The following is an 18246-nucleotide window of genomic DNA, read 5'->3' on the forward strand; positions in this document are numbered from 1 at the left end:
GTTGTTTTACTTTTATCATGACTGTTTGTGTGCAGGTGTGAATTTGGATGTGCAGCATTTGGATGTGTGTTTGTGTCATTATCTGAAAAACACCTGGCGGCTGTTTTCCTATGACATCACTTTAACTCATCGGTCAACTCCAGTCTTTTCTCACTGCAGACATTTCAACATGACACAGTAAGAAAAGCACAGGTGTAAATAATGAAAATAATGACGGCTGAATTCCATTTAGTAGTTTTAACTTCAGTTTCAGGGTCCTGGTGTTGTGCATGCTGCCTCACACTGTCGTGATTGTTAATGTTAGTACCAACACCTGTACCACAGTGGGAGCACTGCAAGTGATATGTGTGCAGTGGATTATGTGAATATAATTCCACATCATAGATCTGAGTGCTCGTTCAGCCGTCACACACAATCAGCTCTTTTACACTCAGATGTCAACAATACCCTCCTCAACCACCACAACGCCCATCCACACCCTGCACTGCACTTCTCACCCACACACAAGGCCGGCCCCTGTGTGTGCTGGGTTATTGAATGCAGAACCATGAGGTCATTGATGAAGTGCTGCCGAATGAGCACGGTGACAGGCAAAGTATGACATTTTATACCCTCCCACCTCTTCCGTAAAACCCCCACATCCTTTTGCGAACCCTGTGATGTCCTGACAGGCCTGTTCTTTCTTCGGGCTTGGATGAGGCCGGCTGTACCATTGTCGCTATGGTGTTTTTTTCCTTTTTCAAAAGATAAAAGGTTTGCAGAAATGCCCAACTCGGTGTGAGGCAAATTATAAATGTAACGTGTCCCACTCAGCACATATAACCTGGTCTGTTCACATGGAAATGTTTCTTTTGTTTGGTTTGCACAAGATGCTGAAGTGAAAATGTGTGTGTCGGTATATTCATTCGCAATATGGACCCGTTTAAAAAATCTAGACCAATAGTATCTCACGTGTTAAATGTGCAGTAATGATTAATATGTGATTCTTGCTGACTTTCAGTTTTGGATCAGGCTACTTTTTGGTGCCAAGCAAAATGTGTCCAAATACTGACAATCAAAAACCCAGAGCTGGCACTGAATACTTGTCTGAACTCTGTTTCTGATTTCATTTCCCCAATTTTATTGTTTTATTTAGGCAAAATTCTCTTATAATTGTTTGTGTTTAGAGAACATCTAATTTTTTGGGGGGTTTGATGTTCATTGTTGTTTTTTTGCAGAACCAAAACTACCAGTACCAAAACTCTGTGTCGGCACTAAACTTTCAAACAACACCCAATCCTGCTCTCACCCAGCGTGCACTGTGATAGACTCCTTTGTGACCCTGCACGGGGTAAGCGGGTATAGAAAATACGATGGCTGGATGAATGTGTTGATCTGTGCAACAGTTTTAATGTCATGAATGTGGACTCTGTGTGTTTAGGGTCTGTGCGCTAGTTCAGCAGAGTTAAGCCGGTGGACGCTGCAGCTGTCCTGGTTGCTGGCGGCTGAATCAGATCAGTCTCTTTCTACAGCAGCAGCTTTGTGCTGAATACAGCGGTTTTCTAGTCTTGACGCACACAACCCTAACACACTGCATACAGCCACCTCAACTCCATCAGGACTCTAGAAAGAGATGTAAGTAGCTGGACGAAGGCAATAAGAAAAGATGGAAACGTCGGCTCTGTTCCTGCTTTGAAATGCAAACAACAATTTTATTCTTAAAGCTGATCCGTCCTGCTGTGTATTTCCCTTGTGGTGCACGAGGGGATTAGTGAGCTGGCCTTGCTGCTGTAGTTGTGCCACTACCCCTCACTGAGAATGCTGCATTGGTTCAGTCCAGGAGTGTTGTCAAGCATCTGCTGCATAATTTTTTCAAGCAGCAGAAATGGAAATAATAAATATTCTCCATTTATCTTATTGTAGCACATGTCCTAGATTTTTGTTTCACACACTCGACCGTCTGTAGGTCAATCCTGACATTTGACCGACTTTTTTCACTAACACCCTCCTTTCCCCTCTTTAACCAGCTTTGGGGATCAGAGAAGGGATGGCTTAGGATGGGTGTATTTCCAGGGTGGAGGCACTGTTGGCAGGTGTTGGTGGGGGTTGCTTTGGTTGTCTGGCATCATGCATATTAAGCCCAGCTACCAAAACAACCTTTGTTGACAAAAGGCGACACACATGTTGTGTGTTGGCCGGGAAGCAGCCTGTTTGTATCCAGAGCTCCTTTCATTCCCACAGTCCGCTCTCCTCCATGTTGACACTCACCACCACATACTGCCTCTCCTTTGTGAATGATGAGGTGCTGTGGATGGTGAAGGGATTTAAGGAGAGTATAAAAGCCAGACTCTGGCAGAGGGTTACTATCTGTGAGATCACGAATGACGCATCTCTGTCTGCCTGTGCATGCAGGCCTCCGTCAGAGGCATTGTGTGTGCGTGTGTGTTTGTATAGATGTTTTGCTTGCAGAGTTGTAATAGGGATTAATCATGTTTGTTCTACTACTCCTTCACTGTACTCTGCCATTTTCTGGCATCCGAGACCAAACCACAGACTGATTTTTGCCACCAAAAGGTTGCAACTCATTTTAGAAATGCACTGGCAGCGTGTCCACCCGTATCCACTAAGCTATCTTTAATTCCCAACACTGTACGTCAGTGTGGATCCAGCCAATGTGAGTGCATGCCTCTGCATGCCTGTGTCTGTGTACAGTGAGCATCATATTACAGAATCAAGCTTAATGCGTGTGTGTGTGTGGGTCTGTCTTTGTGTGTGTGTGTGTGTTGCAGTACTCAGACATAATGCAGACCTCACACAGAGCTTTGTTCTTCATAATCTCATTAGCCAGCAAGCGACTAATTTGATGTCAATTCATGATAATACAATCTACACGGTCAGACATTATTCCAGTTGTACAGCTAGTGAGTCATACTACTCTGTGTGTGTGTGTATGTGTGTGTGTGAGTGTGTGTGTGTATATGCGTGTGTGCACAACAGGGAGATGGAAAGAAAGAGAGGGAGATGAAGGCCAGATAGGAGCAGCTAGACAGGGCAGCAGTCGGTGCCTCATTGTGAGTGTGAGGGTCCAAACAAATCAGACACCAGAGACATAGTGCAACAGAAGGGTTTTTATTTGGGATTTAAAAGTCCATGGGAATCAAACCACTTTAAATTAATATGAACATATTGAACAACTGAAAAGTGTAAAGTAAAGCAGCTCTTTCTAGATTCCTATTAACTGAGGTCCACAACAGAAACTCGGCGAGAGGCATCAGCAACATCAGTTTCCCAGTCTGAGTCTTATCCTGTTTATCTTATTTAGCATTTACATGAAACATGTAAGTTATGTAAGTTTTTCATGTCTCTATTTACATAATCATCATGGTATCTAAGTTTCTGTTTGTCTGTGTGCAGATGTGTTTTTATTCCTGAACATCTCTCGGCCGCTCACATCTGAACCGACTGAGTGAGAAGAGCACAGTTTGGTGTCTGGCTGTTTGAACTCTGCTGCATTCTGCACTGTGCTGGTTTTTCTAACTTATGACAGTCAATGGGAAAAAGAGAGTGATAATACAGTTTATGATCTGCGTTACCAAAGTCAGACTTGCCCTTTATTTCTGAATACTGACCATCATTAGATAATTTAAAGTCACATTTGTTTTGCTGAGCACTGTAACTACTACATGACTTGAGTCAGTGAGGTTCCTGTGAGCACGGCAGAGAACAATTAGAAACCCGGATCAGGTGTTTACATGTCACAGTGTCCTGGTTTCTGTTGGAGTGCTCCAGGTAGCATATCCAGTGGTGCTGGAAGTACAATATCCAAATCGCAGGAGTTGCAATTTCTTCGATAACTGAGCCTTCTGGTTCTACAGATATGCGCCGGCCTACAAATAATATTCTCCAGACATAAAGGAACATGATTGTGAGGTACAAGCGCCAACAAAGATCACATCCTCATTCAAATGAGAAACAGCTCCAGTTGCCCTCAGTCTATATTATTTTCAAACAGAGTTCATATTGAACAACACATTAAGTTACTAGCGTTCTGAGCTACTCTGCCTGTAGTACATACTCAACGTTAAATCAATGCCAAATCAGGACACAGGTGACGGACAGACAGAAACTAAGGCAGCCACGTATTAGTCATGAAACAGTTTGTCCCTGTTTAACTTGTAAATGACTGTGAACGTCACCTAATGACAGAAAGGCGGTGAAATAAAAAACTAAGAGACGTGATTGGGCCTTCACAGTGCGTGAGTGTCATTGCTGACTTATAAAATATAGATGCTGGGCTTTATAGTCATTGTAGTCATCACTTATAACTTACCCGCTGCCTAATACCTAAATATATAAGTAGAATCAATATGAAGCACAATATAAATAGCAGTCAACATAACAGTGTCAGGTCACTCACCACTCTTCATAGTGAGATTTGGTGCCACCTACTGGTGTCTCAGTGGAGCTGCAGATTGACTTACTGACCATTAATCGTATTGGTCTAATCTCCTTAGTCGGGAGGCAGCTGACAGCGCTCTGACACATTTGTTCCATTGAATTTTAAACCTACCAAGCATCAGTGTAACTCAGATACCTGACGCTCTTCTGTACAGTAACCAATGCGCTGTCGCACATTCAGCGTGATGCTTCATGAAACGCACAGTACCTTCTGTTGTCATCACCATGTTCCCTCCTGATCACGATCTGCCTGTCTGGAGTGATTTTTAAAGTGTTGTCTTGTCCAGCTTCATTACTGTCTGCAGCAGATAATGCCAGAGTCAGCACACACACACACACCACACACACACACACACACACACACACACACACACACACACACACACATTATGGAAAAGGCTCATTTTCACTCAAGTGATCAGATTTTGAATTCACTCATGAATAAGTTAAAGGATCATTTACAGGCTCATTGTCCAACTGCTGACTTGAAGGAATGTGTGCTATTTTTATGTCATCTGTTTCATAGTCATGTGAGTTACATAACTGTTCATTTTCCTATTTTTCTTAGCCATAAAGTTGAATTTACTTGACCCGTTCCCTTGTAAAGTACATTAGCCAACTTAGATCTTGTGGACTTCAGGGAATTTTTAGGCCATTAATGGCATAACTCACTCCAGGGAGTTGTGTGTCCAGACTGTGTGCGTGCACATATGTGGTTTCAGAGTGGGAAAAGAGAGGAGGAAAGGGTCGTGGCTTTTTCCCCTCCTGTCCTGTCACATCCCATGTGCTTGATGATGTGGAGCTAGATTCATGACGTCAGCTTTGTGTCTGAGTGACTGTGGGAATGAGACAGCTGATGGAGTCTAAACAAGTCCACCAGGCATTCACAGTGAAACTCTTTAAATAATGGACAGTGGACCAGAGATGCCCCTGAGCTATTGCTCATAAAACGTGTGTGAAAGAAAAATAAAAACTCTGCAGAGACCTTTCAATGCAGCACGTGTAAGGGGAGTGTTAGGGCGTTGTAGCTGTATGTGTGACGTGTTTGTGATATAAACTCATTCTTTCTTTAGGTGTGGATAACTTACAAGTTTTCTTTCAGAATTTGATTTTAATTGTACAATACAACCAAAAAATCTCACGCAGTGTCGTTCACTTGGACTCGGACTTGGACTGTGTAGTGATAAACAACTACTCTGACAGGCCGACTCCAACTCTAGGTGCTCTATAGTATGTTGAGGCCGGTAGGCGATCACATACAGTAGAAGTAAAAAAAACAAACTACTCATACATCATACACATTATACACTTATATATCCATACCTATACATTATGACCATGAGGACAGTCCATTGTTGAGGTCATACCTACTCATACAAGAGCCGGAGTACAGATCTTTTGTTTTCATGTTTTTCCTCTTACAGTTATTTTGCCATAAAAGCTCCCTGGAATTTATTTAATCTGGTTTATCTGATATTAGTGGTCACATATGCAGTGGAACATACTGCGGTGTTGATATGCATTGCTCTAGCCCAAGTAATAATACATTTTGTCACCTGATGCTGAATACTTGCCATTTTTCATTCCTTTGTTCTGACCAAAATTAGTCTGGACTACTTTGAACTAGGGCAAAAGGGATAATTAATCTAGGTTACTGTCATGTTTGATATGACATTTTGATTAAAGTGTTTTAATTTAGACACTAATACAATGTTTCCAGTGTTCTTAGATCAGAGTATAAATAGCTTGTAATAGTATACCCTAAAAGCTTAATGCACAGATTAGCTCTTTTTTGAATGATCGCTCCTGGGTCAGCTCGCGTCATAGCAAACCGGATACCTAGAAAAAACACTGCTAGTCTTGTTGTGAATGGAGGCACGTAGACACAGACGAACACCAACAAATCAAAGCCATAGTAGACGGCATCACATGCTCCTCACAAATGTCTTTAATCAAAGTCAGATGCTTCATGACAACAACTCCCATTTTGTTGATGTTTTCTCTTTCCTTTCCCTCCATGACTCCCCTGTCTGCTCACCTCCCTTCCTTCCTCTAGAAAACGTCCTAATTAAAAGCAGTGGAGGGTGGCAATGAATGAGAGGGAGGGAGGGAGAGAGAGAATGAGCAGAAAAATACCCAAAGTGAAAATCAAAAGGCCAAGTCAAATCCTGAATAGATTGATTAACTATCAAAGAATAAAGAAAACCAATGAGCAGAGGGAGAAGAAACCTGTGAAATAGGGAAATCCAAAGTTGAATAGTGTCTGCTGAGAGACAGAGGGAGAGTGGGCTTGGTACTTAATGGGTCTGAAAAGCAGCTGGTAAGGGTTTGTTTAGTCAGCAGAGTGGGAGAGAGATAACATTTTTGGAGGATTAGAGGCAGGAAATAAAAGGCAGCACCAAATAAAGAAGAAAATGCAACGGGTTGGCCAGACCCAGGGGAGGCAGGGGAGACGGGGTTAATAAAGGAGTGAAGAATAGCGAGGAAAAGGGTGAGGGCAGGAGGTACTTTAAAGATCTAGATTGCATTTGATTGTAGAACCGCAGATAATGATTATTTTCATTATCAATTAATTTTGCTGCAGCTAACAATTATGTTTTTACGTAAAATGTCAGAAACAAAATTCCTGCAAAGAAAACCGTCTGGCACTGCCATCTCTGCACACAAGGCATTGGAAGCTCAGACTGTTCTCGTACACAAATGTACTCGTACTAATGAAATTAAATCTTTTTTAATATTTCACAAGAAATTGAAGAGAAAAAAAATCATTTGTAGAACGGGAATATCTTCATTTTTACATATATGATCCCTTACATAATTACACAATCAGTGTGTTATTTGGCAACTATAAAGAGCCTTTATCCCCAGATTGTTGTATCAGTCACAGTCAGTGGTTTCAGTGACAGTGACAGTCAAAAGCCCAAAAAGACACATTTCTTCACCATGGTGAATTTTAAAATAAGCATGTGAGAGATGAGGAAAGAGGGAATAGTGGAGAAGAGGAAGGAGTGGTTGTGTGTGTGTGTATGTGCATGTGCATGTGTATGTGTGTGTTTGGAGGGTTGCATCACAGGAAACAAGCTCTCCATCCTGCAGTTGAATGTAACCCTTTGGCCCTGAATCAAATGCTCCTCCGGGCTGAATACCATGAAGCCTCTGTCCTCTGCACCACGCACTGCTCTGCACTGCATGGACCGTCTGACTGCCTGCAGGAGGGGGGAGGACAGACAGACAGGGTGAGGAGTAGAGCAAGGAAAATAACAGCAGGAGGAGGTAGGAAAAGGGGGTACATGGGGGAGAAAGCGGGAGGAAACACCACAACCGAGTGAGGATCAAGTCAGGAAATAGGAATATGAACACTCAACATACATCAAAAGCACATAAGCTGGCTGTAAACAAACATACAGCATTGTTATCTGAAACCACATAGACACACATCTTCTTGTGCCCTAAAATGTGAAACCAGAGACGCTCACTCACACTGACTCTCATGTCTCTGCTGCCTGCCCGACTGGTGAGCGATTGAATCTGGGAGAAGTCGCTCCTATTTTTAGCCCCACGCTCGATGGAAGGATGGAAAAGCAAACAGACAGTAGCTGCACGAGCAAAGACAGAGAGAGAACGAGAGAGAGAGAGAGAGAGAGAGAGTCTGTATAAGGGAGAGAGAGAGGGAGTGAAAGGAAGGGAGGAAGGAGGAGGAGTGACTTATTTGTCTGCAAGTTCTGCAAGTTTGGATCACTGACTCATTGCTGTCTCAGGAGGACACATGGCTGGACTGGGCAGAGGGCAGAGCTGGGAGGCTTTCTCTCCTACAAACAGCAGCTCATAATCATTCCACAGCCTGTTCTCACATATTATAATACTGTTTGAGTCTCCTCTGCACCCTAAAGTGCTACATGAATGCCTCTTTGCCTTCTTGAGGGATCCGAAGGTAAAGAAGGGGCTTACAGGAGGATTACCCCGTCATGGAATGTTGTAGACTTGCGAACCGGATTGTTGGAAGTTTTTCTTCCCCCTCTTGGGTTCAGAGCTGCGGGTCTGGATCCGAGGAGCGTGTGCGCTTCTTAGAATTCCCTCAGAGACTGGGAACGTCAAACTGGGCGGACTGTTGCTCTGGTAATGGTTTAAAAGACGAGCAGACAGCTCTGGCCATTTAAACGTGCACACACATTTTTTTGCACCTACACTCATCCAGACGAAGGAATTCAGGATGCGACGCTTTGACAAGCTGAAAAAGTCATTCCCCTTCCTGGCCCACTTTCACGTATATCGAGTAAGTCTGGTGTCTGTCTGATGTCTGCTCTGCCTGTCCACTCATTTCATTCTTTGGTAATATGACATGGATAGTTGTAACTATAGTCAGGATCATGTGGTTTACTCAGATGTTAAAATACAGCATTAGTATCATGAAAATGGTATGGTGGAGGTCAGTGGTGTGTGTGTGTGTGTGTGTTTGTGTGTGTGTGTGTGTGTGTGTGTGTGTGAGTGTGTGTGTGTGCGTGCGTGCGTGTGTGTGTGTGGACTCACCAGCTGTACTGAGGCTGTCCGCTGGGAGGGTTGTTGTTATTGTAGCAGGATGTTAGAGCGGAACAGATCTGATACAGGACATGGCTTTGGCCAAGAGATGTGTGTGTGTGTGTGTGTGTGTGTGTGTGTGTGTGTGTGTGTGTGTGTGTGTGTGTGTGTGTGTGTGTGTGTGTGTGTGTGTGTGTGTCTGTGTGTGTGTGTGTCTGTGTGTGTCTGTGTGTGAGTGCATTTCTCCACCACCATGAGGAATGAGTTCAGGACAGAGGCATGTCTCAGTAGGGAAATCATGTTGTTTCTCTGCATATAAATTCCTACATCCCTCCTTCCTCCCGCTGTGTCATACTTGTTGTTTCTATCTTTGTGTTTTTTTTTTTCCTATATTCTCTAGTAGTTGATGTAGACTTTTAGTGTTTATTTAAAAAAAAAAAAAGAACCCTAATTGTAACATTGCATGTTCCTTTCAAACCCCCCCCTCCATCGCCACAATTTCTAGAAATAACTCTACAGGACGCCAGGTCCTGGTGGATTCCTCAGAGTCCTTCCATAAGTCACACCTAATGGTTTGAACATAACATTCCTCCTGCTGACCTCGCACCTCCATGATGTGCATCTTCCTCCTTCCTCTTCATCCCAGTAAAGGAGAAGTCGAGATTACAGCCTGACCGATTTAGCAGTCAGTCGATTCTATCGGCTGATATTGGCTTATCACCAATATATTGGTATTGGCGTATATGGTGTCAAACATTAAAACTTTTTTTACAGAACATAATGCAGAAAAAGATGCTTGAGGTTAGTTGGTGTCATCACATAGTATGTCCAGCACAGCGTGTGCCCACTCCATTGTTTACAATAATCTCATGCTTATCACATCTGTTTGCTATGTTAGCGAGATAGCTAGCCAGCCGTCATTTGTCGCTACAGTCAGTAATGTAGCATCTGTTGAGTGTTGACTTCAGGCACATTGGTACCTAGTTGGTGAGATGCAATGCTGAAAAGTAAATAAACAACATCCCCATCTTTAACTGTTTGTGACTGTCACACATTCACAGTGAAATTACATGTTTTAATAAGCAAAAAAAAAACTTTTCTGATTGGTGGTTAATCCATTCAAATAATGGTTTGGAACAAAGCTGTAGCATGAATTTCATAGCAAATTCGATATACTTCACTCATTATGTTCTCGTGAACAAAAATCCAGTATCGGTCAGGCTCTAGTGAAGTAGAATCAAAATACATATGACAGTATCTACGCCTCACCATTTTTCTCTGAAAGTGTGTCACAGCCTGTTTCAAGCACCTCTATTAATGGATGTATGACACCTTATTTCCATGCAGCACCTGTCTCATAACAAACTGTAAAGTGGAGGATATATATGCCTGTTTAATGAGTTTTGTAAACTAGTTAGCAAGTTGACCGAGATATATGATATAAGGGCTTTTAGCAACTTGGTTTTGACCCCTCATGCCTCAGATATGAAACTGCCATGGAAAAAGGCCCGAGAGGAAGCTGACTTGCGTCTTTAGCACCGTCCAGTGAAATAACACTTGAATGTTGACTGCCAGGGAAGATCAGACTCAGAGCTGTTTTGTGTAGGATAAGGGGAGTAATAGTTCATAGTTTGCGCCCCATAGAGGAATATGTTGTACTTCATACAAAAATATATACATGTTGGCTTGTTTAGATTTCATCAGGGAAAATTTGAGTTTTAAACTCTACTAGCTCTAATGTGAACTGCAAATCAAATAAACATGACAAACAGTAAGAGAGCCTTTGGCACAGCTTAGCGTGTAGTGATCCAGCCAAACAGACTGTTGTATCATCTTTCTCAGGGTAAGGGTCAGGCATGATGCAGCAAAATGCAAAATATGGAAATGGATTCAAATGACTGCAGCTGTAGTTAATCCTAAAGCCACAAGCATTACCAGACCTCATTTTACCCTACATCTCCCTACAATGACTCCAGGCTCTTACAGGTTATTATATTAAATTAGTTATTTACCCGCTATGTAGTAGTACCTGTCATTTCTGCTTATTTCTGAGGATTTCTCTCCAGGCTAAGATCAAAGAAGATTCTTACAGTGTGAATTTTTAACAGAAACAAGTGGACAAAACCTCTCTCTGACTCAGAGAGAGCCAAAGCTGCATGCGTGGACATTGCTAAAGAGATATCATCTGACCCACTTTTATGTGCATAGCGATGAATTTGTATCAGGATAGGGACATCTGGATCCCAGCAGATTGGCTTCAGTCAGACTTTGCATCTAAAAATCATGGAAAATACAGGAGCACTGATTCTGAGAAGGCATAGTAGATATGCATATGTTCACTCTTTAGGGGTTGGTCACATGTAAACGGTATTTTTTATGGCCCAACATTGAGTGTGTATTTGTATGTGTGAGAAAAAAAGATCTCAGGTCACAGTCATTAAGCAATAGGAAGTGACCTCTAACCAAGCCCATTAACTAGTTTAAATGACAGAGAGGAAGCTGTGACCCTTCTGACTCTTTTCTCTGGACCATGTCACCCAGCACAGGAAGTTCCTCATTCAGAGTCTAATTACTACTCAGTGGAGTGACCCCTACGCCCTGGAGCATCCACCCTAAAGGTCTCCCTGTCAATCTCTGCAGATTAGGAATGTTTGTCATATTTGTGTTGATTAGGTTGGTTTAAGGGTTCACGTCACCTTTGAGACAGGGAATAATACTCTCAGTCTCAATATAATCAGTATAAGCAGGTGTAACAGAAGAGTAGATCAGCTCTTCCAAGATCTTTCTTGCTTTTATGCTACATTCAACTACAGCATTTCAACTAAAAGTGCTATGAAGATGCTTATCAGGATTTAGGATTAATTTCAGATACATTTTGTGTTAGTTTTGGCTGGTTACGTCAAGCAGACATTGATCGATGATGTTTTAAGATGCAGTGTTGTGTTTTGACATTGAAAATTGATGGTTGACTCAGTGTTATATGTGAGGGATGTAGTATCTACTGTACATTGTGGTCAGATTGTTTAGGAGACTCTCGTTTGTCTTTAGTGACACTTATGGAAACCAGATGTGCACTGTTCATCTTGTGTAACTCTGCTGTAAGACTGTGATGTAAGCAAACTATCTACAAGGCTGCGAAAAATATAACTCTGTTTCTAGAGATAATGTATTTAATGTATTTTATATAAGTGGTTTATTAACACCATAGTGATGTAGGATCTGTCTAATAATACCTTGTACATTTGGCTGCTTGCTCTGTGTGTCCTTGTTTATGTGCTGTCAATTTGGGCAATGTCTGTGTCTGTGCATGTGTGTGTTTGAGTGTATATTCATGTTACCTGTTAGGTATGTGGCCTGTAAATGTCAATGTCTCAGCATCTAAGCAGGAATTTCAGTGTGCTGTAAACAATTACCGGGGGGGCACACAATGGCTCTGAGTTCAGTTTCCTCTTCTTTTTTTTACAGAATAGAATGGTGACTTTCTCTCTTGACTTATTTTGCAGATTTGGCACCAAGAATTGAGAAAACTGTCAAATGAATATTGAATATTGAATGGCTTAAACTCAGTTTCCTCTATTCTGTGTGTGTGTATGTTATTTGCAGAAACTGGGCAGTAGCATGCAGTCTGAGGAAGGCACAGAATGGCTGCTGGAGCTGCTGATGGAGGTGCAGTTGCAGCAGTACTTCCTGCGGATCCGAGATGACCTTAACGTTACGCGGCTGTCACATTTCGACTATGTAAAGAACGAAGACCTAGAGAAGATCGGCATGGGTCGACCTGGTGAGACTGTGTGTGTGTTTGTGTGTGTGTGCAAGTTTTTGTTGTGCTGAAGTCACATATCAGAGTTTGTTTTTTTGCAGATGTTTGTTTTTGCGTAATTGTGTATCCAGTTTACCCGAGAGCTGAATTCTAGTTCAGTTCTGCTGGGATCCTGAAAAGACAACATCACATATGAATAAGTGGAGTACTAGCTATTACAGCTCAGCTCCTCACCCAGCTGGTAAACTCCCTTGTAGGCCTGAAAAATCTATATTTTATAATATCTCAGTGAATTCAGGTAATAGCCTGTGACGTACCTGATGGCAGCCTCCCTGTCCATATTGCTCTCAAGAGACTGTTGTCCTCTCTTTCTCTTTCTACATGTTGCTTCCTCGCTGCTTTTTAACCACACTAGGTGCATGGCCCTAAGGATCGCAATGTTGGTGTGTCAATTTTGACATTCTTGGTTCTCAGAGGATGAATCCTAGTGACTTTAGTGATCAACTGACTTTTCATCTAATGCCACCATGAGGATGACGTTTTTATAACTTACTATACTATGACGTTTTTTGAAATTTTTTTGCCTCACTATATAGTGACGTTTTTATGCCTTACGTTATTTTTATGCCTTACTATACTATGACATTTTTTGACATTTTTTACCTTACTATATTAAGAGTTTTTGTACCTTACTATACTATGTTATTTTTATGCCTTACTATATAGTGACGTTTTTTGACGTTTTTACCTTACTATGACGTTTTTATCTATTACTACAATAAATTCTAGAGAGGGAATCTTGGTTGTTCAGTGGTCAAAGCTCTTTCCTTTCAGTCAGAAGGTTGTGGGTTCAAATTCTGGGCTTGGCCTACCTTACTGTACTATGATGTTTTTATGCCTTACTATACTATGAGTTTTTTTGAAATTTTTATGCCACACTATATAGTGACGTTTTTATGCCTTACTATACTATGATTTTTTTTGACATATTTTGCCTTACTATACTATGACGTTTTTTGAAATTTTTATGCCTTCCAATACTATGATTTTTTTTTACATATTTTGCCTTACTATACTATGACGTTTTTTGAAATTTTTATGCCTTCCAATACTATGATGTTTTTTAACATTTTTTGCCTTACTATACTATGACGTTTGTATGCCTTACTATAATATGACGTTTTTTGACATTTTTTGCCTTACTATACTATGATGTTTTTTTGCCTTACTATACTATGACATTTTTATGCCTTACTACAATAAGCTCTTGGAACGTTAAATTGGTGTTTCAGTTGTCAAAGCTCTTGCCTTTCAATCAGAAGGTTGTGGGTCCAATCCTGGGTGTTGCCTACCTTACTATGCTATGAAATTTTTTGCCTTATTATACAATGACGTTTTTATGCCTAACTAGAACTATGACGTTTTTTGCCTTTTTTTAATGCCTTCCTATACCATGAATTTTTTTTGCCATATTATACTATGACGTTTTTTGACTTTTTTTTTGCCTTACTATACTATGACATTTTAGGAGATTTTTTGCCTTACTATACTATGACTTTTTTTGACATTTTTTGCCTTGCTATACTATGAAGTTTTTTTTTACTTTTTTTGCCTTACTATACTATGACTTTTTTTTTACATTTTTTGCCTTGCTATACTATAACGTTTTTTGACTTTTTTTTGCCTTACTATACTATGACGTTTTTGGACATTTTTTGCCTTGCTATACTATGACGTTTTTTGACTTTTTTTTGCCTTACTATACTATGACTTTTTTTGACAATTTTTGCCTTGCTATACTATGACGTTTTTTGACATTTTTTGCCTTGCTATACTATGACTTTTTCTTGCCTTACTATACTATGACTTTTTTTGACCTTTTTTTGCCGTAATATACTATGACGTTTTTTGCCATTTTTTGCCTTGCTATACTATGACGTTTTTTGCCATTTTTTGCCTTGCTATACTATGACGTTTTTTGACATTTTTTGCCTTGCTATACTATGACTTTTTTATTTACCTTACTATACTATGACTTTTTTATTTACCTTACTATACTATGACTTTTTTTGACATTTTTTGCCTTGCTATACTATGACTTTGTTTTTACTTTTTTTTAAACTTACTATATTATGACATTTTTTGCCTTGTTATACTATGACGTCTTTTGACTTTTTTTTGCCTTACTATACTATGACTTTTTTTTTAATTTTTTGCCTTGCTATACTATGACTTTTTTTTGCCTTACTATACTATGACATTTTTATGCTTTATTATACTATGATGTTTTTTGCCTTACTATACTATGACATTTTTATGCCTTACTATACTATGACGTTTTTTGCCATTTTTTTTCCTTACTATACTATGATTTTTTGCCTTACTATACTATGACTTTTTTATGCCTTACTATAATATGATGTTTTTTGACATTTTTTACCTTACTATACTATGACGTTTGTATGCGTTACTATACTATGACGTTTTGTGACATTTTTTGCCTTCCTATACTATGACCTTTTTTTGGCGTATTATACTATGACGTTTTGTGAATTTTTTTTGCCTTACTATACTATGACTTTTTTTTGCCTTAGTATACTATGACTTTTATTCATCACTACATTTACTCTTGAATGGTGTGTTGGTGGTTCAGTGGTCAAAGCTCTTGCCATTCAATCAGAAGGTTGTGGGTTCAAATCCCATATCTGGCCTACCTCATACCTTACTATATTATGAAACTTTTTTGGCTTACTCTACAATGACATTTTTTGCCTTACTATACAATGACATTTTTTGCCTTAGTATACTATGATGTTTTTTGACTTACTATACTAATGCTTTTTAGGTATTACTACATTAACTTTGTGAAGGGGCGGGTTGGTGGTTCAGTGGTCAAAGCTCTTGCCATTCACTCAATAGGTTGTGGGTTCAAGTTCCGGGCTTACTATACTATGAAATTTTTTGCTTAGTATACAATGACATTTTTTGCCTTACTATACTATGACGTTTTTACACATTTTTTTGCCTTACTATACTATGACATTTTTATGCCTTATTATACTATGACGTTTTTTGCCTTACTATACTATTACTTTTTATCCCACACTACATTAACTCTTGAAGGGTGTGTTGGTGGTTCAGTGGTCAAATCTCTTGCCTTTCACTCAAAAGGTTGTGGGTTCAAATCCTGGGCTTACTATACTATGAAATTTTTTGCATACTATACAATGACATTTTTTGCCTACTATATTATGATGTTTTTTGCTTTGCTATACTGTGACCTTTTTGGACATTTTTATGCCTTACTATACTATGATGAATGATTTAGATGAGTGTGAAGGAGAGAGAGAGAGAGAGAGAAAGATAAATATAATACCTGTGAGTTGGACTGTGACGTTTTTTGACGTTTTTTTTGCCTTCCTATACTATGACATTTTTATGCCTGACTATACTATGATGATTTTTGCCTTACTGTACAATGACGTTTTTTCACATTTTTTGCCTTGCTATACTATGACGTTTTTTTTACTTTTTTTGCCTTGCTATACTATGACTTTTTTTGACTTTTTTTTAAACTTACTATATTATGACATTTTTTGCCTTGCTATACTGTGACTTTTTCTTGCCTTACAATACTATGACTTTTTTTGACATTTTTTGCCTTGCTATACTATGACGTTTTTTGACATTTTTTACCTTGCTATACTATGACCCTTTTTTGCCTTATTATACTATGACTTTTTTTGACCTTTTTTGCCTTGTTATACTATGACGTTTTTTGGCTTTTTTTTGCCTTACTATACTATGACGTTTTTGGACATTTTTTGCCTTGCTATACTATGACGTTTTTTGCCTTTTTTTTGCCTTACTATACTATGACGTTTTTTGAAATTTTTTGCCTTACTTTACTATGACGTTTTAGGACATTTTTTGCCTTACTATACTATGACTTTTTTTTGACATTTTTTGCCTTACTATACTATGATGTTTTTTGACATTTTTTACCTTACTATACTATGATTTTTTTTCCTTACTATACCATAACTTTTTTATGCCTTACTATACTATGATGTTTTTTGACATTTTTTGCCTTGCTATACTTTGACTTTTTTTTTGCCTTACTATACTATGACTTTTTTTGACATTTTTTGCCTTGCTATACTATGACGTTTTTTGACTTTTTTATCTAACTTACCATATTATGACATTTTTTGCCTTGCTACACTATGACTTTTTCTTGCCTTACTATACTATGACTTTTTTTGACATTTTTTGCCTTGCTATACTATGACGTTTTTTGACATTTTTTGCCTTGCTATACTATGACTTTTTTTTTACATTTTTTGCCTTGCTATACTATGACTTTTTCTTGCCTTACAATACTATGACTTTTTTTGACATTTTTTGCCTTGCTATACTATGACGTTTTTTGACATTTTTTGCCTTGCTATACTATGACTTTTTTTTTGCCTTACTATACTATGACTTTTTTTTACATTTTTTGCCTTGCTATACTATGACGTCTTTTGACTTTTTTTGCCTTACTATACTATGATTTTTTTTTTTAATTTTTTGCCTTAGTAAACTATGACGTTTTTTGCCTTACTATACTATGACTTTTTTTTGCCTTACTATACTATGACATTTTTATGCTTTATTATACTATGATGTTTTTTGCCATTTTTTTTCCTTACTATACTATGAAGTTTTTTGACATTTTTTGCCTTGCTATACTATGACGTTTGTATGCCTTACTATACTATGATTTTTTTGCCTTACTATACTATGACGTTTGTATGCCTTACTATACTATGACGTTTGTATGCCTTACTATACTATGACGTTTTTTGACATTTTTTGCCTTACTATACTATGACGTTTTAGGACATTTTTTGCCTTACTGTACAATGACGTTTTTTGCCTTGCTTATACTATGACGTTTTTTGGCTTTTTTTTGCCTTGCTATACTATGACGTTTTTTGCCTTGCTACACTATGACTTTTTCTTGCCTTACTATACTATGACGTTTTTGGACATTTTTTGCCTTGCTTATACTATGACGTTTTTTGGCTTTTTTTTGCCTTACTATACTATGACCCTTTTTTGCCTTACTGTACAATGACGTTTTTTGCCTTGCTACACTATGACTTTTTTTTGCCTTAGTAAACTATGACGTTTTTTGAAATTTTTTGCCTTGTTATACTATGACGTTTTTTGACTTACTATACTATGACATTTTTATGCCTGACTATACTATGATGATTTTTGCCTTACTATACTATGATGATTTTTGCCTTACTATACGATGACGTTTTTTGCCTTACTATACAATGACATTTTTTGCCTTACTATACTATGACCTTTTTTTGGCGTATTATACTATGATGTTTTTTGCCTTACTGTACAATGACGTTTTTTCACATTTTTTGCCTTAGTAAACTATGACGTTTTAGGACATTTTTTGCCTTGCTATACTATGACCCTTTTTTGCCTTGCTATACTATGACCTTTTTTTGGCGTATTATACTATGATG

General features: G+C 38.9%; 1 protein-coding gene across 7 annotated transcripts in view; it reads left to right on the forward strand.

Annotated features, from left to right (window-relative positions):
* tnk2b (tyrosine kinase, non-receptor, 2b) overlaps window positions 1-18246 on the forward strand; it is a 67982-nt gene that overhangs the window by 23981 nt on the left and 25755 nt on the right. For 5 of the 7 annotated variants that reach the window (XM_056391338.1, XM_056391336.1, XM_056391335.1 and 2 more), the window contains one exon: window positions 12556-12733. In XM_056391338.1, coding sequence (XP_056247313.1) covers window positions 12556-12733 — 178 coding nt within the window. Of the gene's footprint in view, window positions 1-8181; window positions 8711-12555; window positions 12734-18246 lie in introns of those variants that run through there. The other 2 variants (XM_056391337.1, XM_056391342.1) reach the window with 1 other exon arrangement.

The sequence above is a fragment of the Seriola aureovittata genome, chromosome 12, assembly GCF_021018895.1.
Source record: "Seriola aureovittata isolate HTS-2021-v1 ecotype China chromosome 12, ASM2101889v1, whole genome shotgun sequence".
NCBI lineage: Eukaryota > Metazoa > Chordata > Actinopteri > Carangiformes > Carangidae > Seriola > Seriola aureovittata.